At 34.8% G+C, this 11,639-nt stretch overlaps 1 protein-coding gene across 1 annotated transcript; it reads right to left on the bottom strand.

The window, feature by feature from the left end:
• Positions 1 to 8,440: 8,440 nt before the first annotated feature.
• On the bottom strand, positions 8,441 to 11,025 carry LOC131036107 (pentatricopeptide repeat-containing protein At1g69290). The gene has a single exon (XM_057967920.2). It carries the CDS (start codon positions 11,023 to 11,025, stop codon positions 8,917 to 8,919), a length of 2,109 nt encoding a protein of 702 aa, XP_057823903.2. The 3' UTR covers positions 8,441 to 8,916.
• Between the last annotated feature and the right edge of the window lie 614 nt (positions 11,026 to 11,639).

Genomic DNA, 11,639 nt, shown 5'->3' with positions numbered 1-11,639 from the left:
TTTTTATAAAATTATCCTATATTACAATTTCTATTTTACTACTCTTCTTTATATTATGTGCTACCTATTTTTCTTTCGTCTTTTTTTAAAATATTTTTGGTCCTTTTATCTTATATTTTGTATTATGATATATTTTTTTTAATTGGTTTGTATTATAATATGTTATTTCATATTGACATTATATAATTTTTCTACCTCTTTTATATTAGGGTTTTGCTGTTTTATTTTATTATTGTCATTTTATCGTTCAATACATTAGATATTTTTGTTTTGTTTTGTATATCTAGCCGCCTATTCTACGTATCCATTGTAAAACCGAAACATGAGGTAGAGTACCCGACAAAACAAGCATACATAGATTTTGTTGTAGCTATGGGCAAGCAAATCGAGGCACTATCGTTCATTTGCAATTATTCCCGTCTCGAATCCCCCTTTCAAAAGGGGGTCGGTCAACCTCCTTTCTTTTTTTATCTTTATCCAAATCCTGTCAAGCATAATTACTTATTTAGTTGATACATATTTGTAAATTGATATATTACTTTATATTAGTTTATTATATTCGTTTGTTTTTTAGCCCTCCCATCCCTTACTATTTTTATTATCTTCATTTATTTATTCTTTGTCCTTGTCCTCTCCTTCCACCTCATACCTACTCCTCGCTTTTTGACTTTCCTTTCTAACTCTCTCCGTCTCTCTCCCTTTTAAGACTTGGTCTGCAATCCAAAATCCAAATCTATAATTTTCCTCTACTAATGATGAATTGTTAAGTGTAATCTAAAACATTAATAACATATGGATACATTATATGAAAATTATGCTGGCAACTGGAAGAAAACTAATGTTCTCCCCATCTTAAGATTCATCATCTAATGTATCAATAAATTCTTCTAGTTTTACATTGTTTATTCTAGCCACTACCGCAGTTCTACAAAGAGGACAATTAGAATGAGAATGAAACCACATATCAATAAACTTTGTATGAAAATTGTGCTTGCAATTGGGTAGATCCCTTGATGTTCTCCCATCTTAAAACTTAGACAAGTAGGCTGAACAAACTATTATTTTTGGTCAAATATATATGATGTATAAACAAATATGTGTAGGGCCTCTATCATTTGACATCTAACCCAATGACAATGACAATTGTTGATCGTCTCTCATAAAAGAAAACCTTAGAAGCAATAAAGATTATGTCTTAAAAGGAAGTTTGATGTATACCTTCTACACAAGATTGAATAGATACATCATATGAATAGGAGTTCCAAAGAAAAACACCAAGGCTCCTACTATATGATAAAAGGTCGGCATAAATCTTGAGTGGATTGACATAAGTTTGATTCTAAACTCAAATATTCTTTAATATGTAAATTGTCACCAATTGTAATCCACATGACAAGCATAAAACAATCTAAGTTTAGAACAATCTTTTCTATTGACTATCAAAGATTTTAATAATAGGAACAATTCTCAAATTTGGTTCATGAGAAATTTTATCAGATGTACTAATTAGGATCAGGTATACACTTCATTTATAAGAGCTTTTATTTATCAATTGCAGTCAGCAACAACTTTCTTAACTTTTCTCGATCTTTGTAATTATGAAGGTAATATTAAAAAATGAAGTAGGTTTCTAAATTAATATTAAAAATATTAAGATAATTTTATTAAAAATATTTAATTTCTATTTTCTTGAAAATAGTTTAAATTAATATACATTTCTATAATAAATATTATAAAATGATAGATATAAATATTATAGAATAAAATATTATAAAAAATTAAACAAGCCAAATTGTATACTGTAATAAATTTTAAAATTGTAAATTTACAGTTTACAATTGAACAAATGGTCCGAAGACCATCAAATTTCAGGCCTGACTCAGAGATAAGTCTAAAGTATTTATTCACTTGTTGGAGGAGGTACGAGAAAGGAGCCAGTAGTTGTGCACCCTAACTTCGCGCTTCTCAAAATCCTACTTGGAAATTTCAAATCACTCCGATTTTTTTACAGCAGCTTACTTGGCAAATCCCCTGCTTATAACTAAGGTTTCAGGGCCACATCATCAAATATGATGCCACAACAGCATGCTTTTTGCCAAGGTGTCCAAAACAGCCACCAAAAAAAGTGAGACCAATAGGCATGCAAAAGAGACCCCAATAGTTGTCCAGCTGATATAGCATCGCCTGATTGGTTACTTTTTACAATATTAGTGCATTTCTTAACAACTATTGGTACATTTCCTAACAACTGTTGGTACATTTCCTAACAAAAATTGATATTTTTTGTTTCAAACAATAGGTTTTATTTGTTCAATTTTTGGAACAAAAGATATCAACCACCCTCACAACAATTGATACATGCTCAACTACAGGGTCCTTTCCCCTAAACAGATCAGAGTTTCTTCTTGAACTCGCAAGAAACCATATGTATTCTCAGCCTCTCTAGTTTGGAGCTTCCATCATTGTTATTCACTGCATTCGGAATTGACCCTGCAATCACAGGCACCAGCAGAACTGGAACCCCTGAACCATGACGAACAGTCATGTTCTTCATGAATTTTTCCCATGGTTAACAATGACGCTGATTGATAGCTTATGCCCAATAATGGGTGTGAGTGCCATGGACAGAAACATGTCAGATTTACCATTACTGTTACAAATTTAAAGAGAAAGTTCTTCAACGTTAAATGAAGGAAGAAACACATTGCAAATTTAAAGCGAAAGATCTTTCTCCACAAATTGGAGACAGAAGGCAGAAAATTAAAAAGAATCAGGCAGACCCTACGCTATTGGATCATATGACTTCTCGGCAGGATGGAGCACAAGAAACAAGGCAGGAAAACTGTAGGCAAACAGTTTCACTATAAGCTCAAAAATATTGCTGTCCGATATGGCAATGGAGAGAAAGAAAACTGCAAAGTACTGCCTTGGTAGACAATCGTCGTTGGTGCCAGAGAGGAGGGGAGAATGGAGAAGAAGGCAGAAAGAAAAAGAAATTCCAGAAGATACTAATCTTTACCATACAGCTAATGTACTTGGCAAACAAGGGAAGACAAGAAATAGTTTTTCCAAAAAAGTGAGATAATTCAGGCTTGAGACAAGTATTTGACTTAATGTTCAAAAGATATTCATGTAGAGGGCATCCTTACTGGTTGGGAACCTATTGATGATGCTGTCACTGGAGTTGTCTAAGAAAAGCCTGATGATCAAGATCCTCCATGATTAGGATTGCTTTAGCTGTTTAGTGTTGTGTGGGTTTGACCTTTGTTATCATATTCGTCACCTTTGTTTTGGATTCTATTTGCCATCTTTGTTTTGGACTCTGTCCTGTTTAGACATTGAGGATGTGCCATTACACCAACCAACCCTTTCCCAGACCTTTTTTTAATTATGTACTATTATCTTTTGAAGTTGATAAAATATTAAATAGGACTTATTCATCAAAAAAAGTCCACAAGAAAAAGCCTATCAATTAACTTGCAAACATGTTGCTGAAGCCAATTGTCAAATTCTTGTTTCTTTATCCACTTTTTATAAAGAAAGAGCATTGGGGCATAAAATGTAAATTTACCAATTCGGTGTCAACCTTTTCCTTGCTTTTCTATCACTCATTCTCAAAAGTACTTGTAATGGTCAAGGTTTCTTGCAAAACTAAAGATGACATCTTTTATGGCTAGTAATCTTTCTGTACATTGCTTTCTCGTTCTTATTATGGCTAGTAATCTTTCTGTACATTGCTTTCCTGTTCTTTAAATTCATTGACTGAATTTTTCTTTGCACTAGGATGAGGAATGAACATTCTGCCCTGCTATTCATAGTCTTAGAAATGCAAGTAAATTTAAAAACAAAGCTATCGAAGCAAAACACATATGAACTTTACTGCAATGAGAAGTTGAATTGCAAGTCTTTGTAAGTCGCTCTTAGGTCCTGTCTTTTTCAATCCGACTCTTGAATTGACTGTATTTCAGCAATGGATTAAAACCAAATTTATATTTACTGTCCAGTGTTTATTTTTACAATGTGTGAAAGGCTCATTGTTTGTATTGGCCTGTCTTTTTAATGAAATATATAGCAACAAACTTTTCTCTGGGTCTGGTCACAGGAAATTGTTGTCTACAAACTCAAGCATGCTATCATTTACGGGCATAGTTGATGCAATGTTTCCTTTTCTATCAATCTCTCTTATCTTTGTGCTGGATTGAACAATTACTGTGCTGCATTGCCCTTGCTACCGTTGTCACTTGCAGAAACATAATCGCAAAGTTTTTGTTAAAAACTTAAAACAATTAACAATGCTTCATGTTAATACAAGCGGTCATTTGATGTTTCAATATACTATCTATTTTAGAGAGTTAATCTTGAATATGCATGAGATACAGTGAAAAGCTTACTTGATCTAATAGGAGTTACGTTTTGTGATAACCTGCCTTTCAGGATACCATGCTGCCAAGCAGACAACTTGAAAAAATATTGCAGGCTGCAATTTAGACAAGTTGATGTATTAAAGTAATTTGTTTTGTGTTGCTCTAATTGTTATACCGGCATTGTTTTGTGCTGCTCTAATTGTTGTGCATGTATTGATTTGTGTTAATTCAATTAGTACACACGCATTGTTTTTTATTTATTTTCTTCCTTTCATTGCATACGAACATGATTACTTATCAAAAATGAATTTCTTGTCTCTCTGATATTCCAATCTAAATTGATAATGCGCTAATGTGCTCAAAGTGAAAGATGGTGTTGTTTAAGATCATAAAAATGATATCCATGGTTTCTCGTTCCATTGGTTTCCCTTACTCCTGCACCTGAACAAAGCTATCGACATAGCAATCCTCCATTGGCACTTTCACACAGAAAAAAGTAAAAATGTCATATAATCATTTATTAAAACCAGATGCCTTATGGCAGCGCTAGTGATCTTACACAATGATTCGCTTTGTACTTTGCAAAGGACCACCCTTGCGTGCAGTGTTTTTTCTTTCTTTCTTTTCATTGCATAAAATTAAATTACTTTCCTTCAATGATAGGCATTGTCAATATACATGCATTTCTTGTCTCTGTAATATCCTGCTTCAACTCTCAGTTGATTATACACTATTCTTGTTGAAGAGAAAAAAAAATAGTATTGTTCATGACAAAATTATTCATGTGGATTGTTTCACTGTTTCTCTGGTTTTCTCACTCTTGACCTGGAATTAGGATATGAACATCCTGACCCTTCTTTGGCACCTCACATTGAGGAAAAAGTAAAAGTAAAAGGAAAATGTCACATCGTTATTTCTGGAGTCTATTTTTTGCAAATTGACCTTGTGCATCAATAACGTGTAGAAAAATAGTTATAGTTGCTCTCTAAAATATAATCTTACTTAGGATCCACAGGTTATGCAAAATCTAAACGTGAAAAAGCTTTGAATTAGGGAATAATAGTTGCTTCTCCTCAAGGATAGCTTGAATTCATTCCAAAGAATAAATGTTCCAGATTTGTTGAAAACAGTTACTCAGATCTGAAAATAACTCTCCATTATTGAAAAGAATATATTCAAACCAGATTCCAACGCCTAGGTCATGTCCTGGACATCAGAAGCCACCATATAGATATGACAATGGCCCCACAAGGTTTGCGGATTGGGATATGATTTTATAAACCTAGGTGAAGGAATTGAGTCCGTATATGTAGAGATATTTCTTCTCTGTTTACCTTCTATAAAATTGGCATTGATTGCTGTGGTGTGGATGACTTGGGGAGAGCTTGTTTTGACCTCTCTCGAACAGTAGCCTGCAACTCCTCGACAATGTTTGGTGTAGCAAGTTTCAATTTTACTGACATTTTCAGCCCATTGATGATTGGGCAATCATGAATGAAAGATCTACCTTATGATCACGTAAACTAATTTCAAGAAATAGGTACCTCGAAATCATACAGAAAAATTGGAAGACTCTAGAAATCTAGAAGCAGCTGTAATCTCTCCCTTAAAACATCGAAGGCAGTACCTATGGCTTTTTTTACGGACTTTTTCTTTATCTTTAAGGAAAATGCTTTCAAGTTCCATTGACCTACATTGATTATTAGTGGGCAACAATACATTTTTTTTCTTCTTTCTTACACAGCCCAGATTGTAAGTGCCATGTGAGTTCAGGACCAATTAACCTGCAACATGGGCATTTTAAAATAAACCTGCTGTTCAACTACACAAAAAAGAGTCCATCAAGATTGCATATATTCTAAACTTCTATCCATAGAAAATGAAAATTCAGACCCAATAGATTTTGGTATTAAGAAGTATCTCGTTGTTCTGAAAGCCAGAATGACCTTCTGCTTTTAATTCCATGACAAAAAGCTAAGGCTCCTAAATGCTGCAGGACCACCTTTTGAGTTTCAAAAACACTTCGAGCTTATCCATAGAGCAAAATCTGGCAACAGTGAATTGCAGTAAATATTTCCAAGTTAACAGACACTATTTGATTTACAATTTTACAATCATCCAATCTGTTCCATATCCTATTCTCATTTTAGCTTTTCCTGGCATTTCTGGCCATTATCTTTCCTGCATTACACCAATTGTGTGTTCTATACTAAGTAAGCTTAAAACCTTTGCTTGAGAGGCTACAATAAATCAAAAAATTGTCAAGGCCTCACAAACACCCTGGTTTAGTGTGCATTTACATAAACACACAAGATTTTTTCTCTGTAATATATTTTAAAAATTTCCAATTTTTGAACTGTAAATTACAGTTGAAGTTTTAATTTCCAAAATATAATGGACAAATTCAAATTAATGAAATGAAAATAACAGAATCTAGCATCGGAAAATAGGTGCAGCCTCAGCTTGGGAGCAAACTTGTCAGGAACTGTTAGAGAGGGGACCTAATGACATGGGAGCAACTGCTTAAGAGCTTCACTGCCACACATTCCAATGCTGTTACAAATCAGAGAGAAAGCATCATTTGCAATTCTTCAATTGGTCCGTATTTCTGTTACTACTTCTAAAAAAGTGTGGCTGAAGGTAAGATATAATATTTCATACGATCATATTAATTAAAAAGGCTCCTAAATTTAATCAGATGCAGCCACTGTTAAAAAAAATAGGAAACCTTTCCATGAGACTGCCAATTTACCGTATGGACTCAAATCTCTAGCATGTATTGATTGCTCTTGGTTTGCTTCAGAAAGTTTTCGTTTCACATCAAACACTGTATTTTGATAAAGCAACTGTATTTTTGGTTCAGATGACCACCACTCCAAATAAGACTGCATAATAGTAATGTTTGCCATTATGTAACACAGACAATATCAATTTGCCAACAAAGATAATAATCAGTTCCACAGTACCCTGACAGATATGACCCCAGATTGTAGACAAAGTCACAGCTCAACATCCTGAAAAATATTGACTGATCGCAGAGATTGCAGCAAATTATCCTTAGATCACAATTCAAGCACTACCAGCATCTGGGTTTTCCAGATATATTTAGGCTGCATATTTTCGTGGGTATAAAGGTATGCAAAGTAAGGATATCAACTATGAAGTACCTGATGTAGATCTGCTGCTGTCCCCCACATGTCCATTAAAGAAGAAATCATGGGTACACCAGTAGAAGGTTGCAGCTGATGAGTTCTGTATGCGTTCATGACACGATGATAAAAAGAAAGAAACTGAAAACATTAGAAGCTAATTACAACAGTAATAAAAACATTAGAAAATCTATCAATAACTAAGAGGCCTGCTTCACAATGCCTTGTATATGTAAAATAAATTAATAAAAAAAAATTTATCAACTCATAATGAGCCCCATAATTGTTGTGGCATACTAATTTTTACATTGAAGTATATGAAAATGGAAGCAAATAGATCATTAAAAAGCCTGATGCACATCCCTTAGTCTAGAAATGGGAGCACTGAACATAACACATGGGAAAAAGGGAAAACGTGCAAATGCTAAACTCCATTGTTCATGCAAAATCATACGTAAACTTGAAAGCTCTGATCCCTAACTCTTCTTTAACTCTTCTTTAGCTTGATACATCTAAAGAAAGAAAATTTGAAGCCACTCTATTATAAAAAAAAATTAGATAGTGTGTGAAGCAGACACTTGACAAGAAGGCAGAATGGATGGAAAATACAAGAAGGATCAATGGATGGAAAGGAGGGATGCCATTATCCCAGCCCAGATTCAACTTCTAAGAGCTTACCCCATGGATGTGTACAATAGGGCGAGGTGTTCAAATCCTGAAGTCTCAGGCCCCCTCAGTCAACAGAGGGCATACACCATAAATTTGATCTCGCTAAAGCGATACATTAAACATGTTCATTAAAAAAAATATAGATGTGATCTAGTCACAAACTCCAGAAAAGCTCAAGGCAGGCAGTTGATAAGAGCCTGAATTGACAAACTGACCCATTCAGTTCTCTGTAACAAATAAAAGACCCTCAAATCCATAAGAAGGAAATTGACAAATCTGATTGATTTACAGCTTCTGGAGCAAAAAATGTTCTGGTATTGGACCAGCATGCAAAACGCACAATAAATGCACTTTGCACCCCTTTTCTTCATTAAGTCAATCCATGATGAAGTAAAAGGGATATATCAAATCTCATACACAAGAAAGACAGTCTCCCATCCTCCTTGTATCAAAAATTACAAAAAATAAATGGATCTCTGAGAGACATAAGAATTAGTTTTCCTCCAATCGATGAAGATTTTCTTTTGCCTCTGAAATTTTGCAGCTTTACAAATTAAGACAATGGGGTTACTAATGAATTTATTATCAAGAAATAAATCTTTAAGATTCGATGTTTTACATCTTGAAGAATAAAAAACTCCTTTGCTTCATAGATCCCATATCTTGGCTCCTTGTTACCAAGTTAATCCTTCACTTGATTATTCTGGTTGTAAGTATTCATAAGGTTGCTTCGATCACGTGGATAAACCTACCCAGTTCTTGAAAGCAATAATCGCTTGCACTTTTTGAAAACTCTTTTTCTTAAGTCTTGCCAATTTCAGCTTTTTGTGAGTCTCCAGATAAACATGCTTGTATCTCCATTTATCAACAAATATTTTCAGTTCTTGCATTTTTTCCACTACCTCCATTGCTGCATCAAAAAACCCTCCTTTGACCAAAGCCAGCAGAAAAGCATCAATTAAATCCCGATTTAATGTTAAGGCTTCTATTCCTCTTTCCTGAGCGTGTGCCATTCTCTTCTTCATTTCTGCCCATAGGAGCAAGACACTAAAGTACTTCTCTGCTGCACAGTATCCATTAACTAAAGACAAGTAGCTCTGTGCATTTGGTTCAAAACGAAGAAAGGCCATTCTCTTAAATGTTCTTCTTGCATCCTCCAAACGTCCAAGCTTACAAAAGGAATGAATTATGGAATTCCAATCATGAACACCCACCCCAACTCGTGGATCCACAACCACCTCATCCAAAAAAGCAGCCATCAACTCGGGCCTGTGGTTTTCAGTGAGACCGGTCATGATAGTAAGGTAGCTTGTCTTTAGTGAACCCACCCCTGCTTCTCTCATTTCTCTAAAAAGTCCAAAGGCTGCCTTGAAATCTTGTGCTGTCATGCAAACATCAATTACTGTGTCATAACTTCCAGCATCAAGTTCCAGACCTGCCATGTTAATGTTTGAAACTAATTGAGTAGCCTCAGCTGTTCGTTGGTCCTTACAATAGGCCTTCAAAAGTGAAGAAAACACACCAATTCCAATTCTCGTTCCGTGAGCAATCATTTCATCTAGTATGCTGTGTGCCTTTTCTAGCCAACCTAGATTTATACATGCATGAATTATACCTGCACAAGCAGTTTGATCCAGAGCCACCAATTGCTCTTCAATGTCTTGTGCCTTGATAAGAAATCTTGCCAGGTCCTTAACAGTTCCTAACTCCAAATAACCCTTTACAAGTAAGCAGTAAATCTGTTCATCGGGAAACACATTCGTATTGAGTTCCGAGCATTCATCACCTGATTCAAACCTCGCTCGACCCACAGAACTGCATGCCCTTTTCAACATAAGCAATACATTTTCTGAAGCAGACTCCAAATCACCTAAACCTAAGTATGCGCTAACTAAACTGCTGTAGAACTGTTGATCAGGACTAACCTTGTACTGATTCATCACCTTATCCAATCTCTCAATCTTTTCTTTTAAACCTTTTTTGGCATAAAGCTGAGCAATGATGCCAAAACTCCTTCCATCTCCTGTCAAGCCCAACACAGGCATCGTTTTCAGCAGCCCCTCTGCCTTCACTACTGAACCAAATGTCAAGCAAGCATTGAGAGCAGCATTAAAGGCAGCTGTATCAGGTTTCATCTGATCAACCAATGCACCTTCTTTCCTCACAAGATGGCAAATTTCCCAGAAAATTTCCAAAGCTAAAGGAGCAGCAGTCTCAATCTTAGACATCTGCTCCACCACACGACTCCACTGGTTCAGATGAGGGCGAAACCCGTTTTTTAGCATTGCTCTTATAAGGGATGAAGTGGGCGCCAACATTTTAGCCCTTTCAAGTATGGAAACCAAATTGGGTATCGACTCCATGTCCAGCATGCTGTGTGGGTGTTTTTCCAGTACAAGAATTGCAGTGGCAAAAGCTCGTTTGAGGCCAGGCAAGTCATTTGCAGAGGCCAGTTCCTTCACTAATCTATTGATTGAAATCTTGCTAGGAAATACCCCATTATTTCTCATTAATTTGAAAGCCTTCCAGGCATCATTTAGTCTATTTTCATCCAGTGCTATTTCTAAATCCTCTTCGAGAACTGAAATATCCACCTTATTTTCTGATTGTTCATTTTTTGCAGAAAGAGATACAGATAGGTTTGGAGGAGGTGGGTGTGTAACAGCAGCAAAGACATTAGGTTGAAGGAATGAATAGGTAAAGGGTATTTTTGCATTTGAATCAGAACACAAGCATGATCTTCTGTTAGCCAATGCTGAAGCATTTTGCCATGCCCATAGTATAGAAGACTTGTAATTTGAAAGCAATAAAGACCGACATACCTGCACAAGCCTCTCCCTCATTTCATGCTTAAAAGTACACTTCCCTCCTCATAGGATCAGGGTTTCGTATTCTCTGTTTCTCCTTTAAATCTATGAGTAGGGAAGGTCAATTTGAAAATACTGAGGTTCTGGATTTTAAAGTTTTTTGTGCAGAATCTAGAGTTATTGATTTAATGGAAAAACTGAAATTATTTTATTATTGCGGGTGGAAAGGCCGCCAGAGTGATGCGGGCTCTTATAGTCGGTGCAGGAGCCGATCAAGTGGTAGTGTAAAATATTAGACCTTTTTTTTTAATTCACTTATAAATCCATACTTTTATTACATTAGATGCACTTTCTGTTCATATTTAAAATGTTTAACTAATTGCTTATTGATTATATTTTATTAACTTATTGCTTATTCTTTAAGATGGGTAGTAAGAGTTTACATATGTAAAATTTATTATAGATATTTATGATATGATATAAATTGTATATATTAATTTGTTTATATGTAAAATAGTTGTATATTTTGTATATTAGTTGTTTCAAATGTATATATAAGAATAAAATAGTTTCATATTTTTTTTAAAGTATATAAATAATTGTTATTTATAAAATAAAATTATAATATATAATTTTATAATAAAAGGACA

Source organism: Cryptomeria japonica, chromosome 4 (genome assembly GCF_030272615.1).
Source record: "Cryptomeria japonica chromosome 4, Sugi_1.0, whole genome shotgun sequence".
NCBI lineage: Eukaryota > Viridiplantae > Streptophyta > Pinopsida > Cupressales > Cupressaceae > Cryptomeria > Cryptomeria japonica.
This window is presented reverse-complemented; position numbering and strand designations above follow the sequence as displayed.

Coding starts and splice junctions, on each gene's coding strand:
- LOC131036107 (XM_057967920.2), bottom strand. CDS start 11,025: ATGAGGGAGAGGCTTGTGCAGGTATGTCGGTCTTTATTGCTTTCAAAT.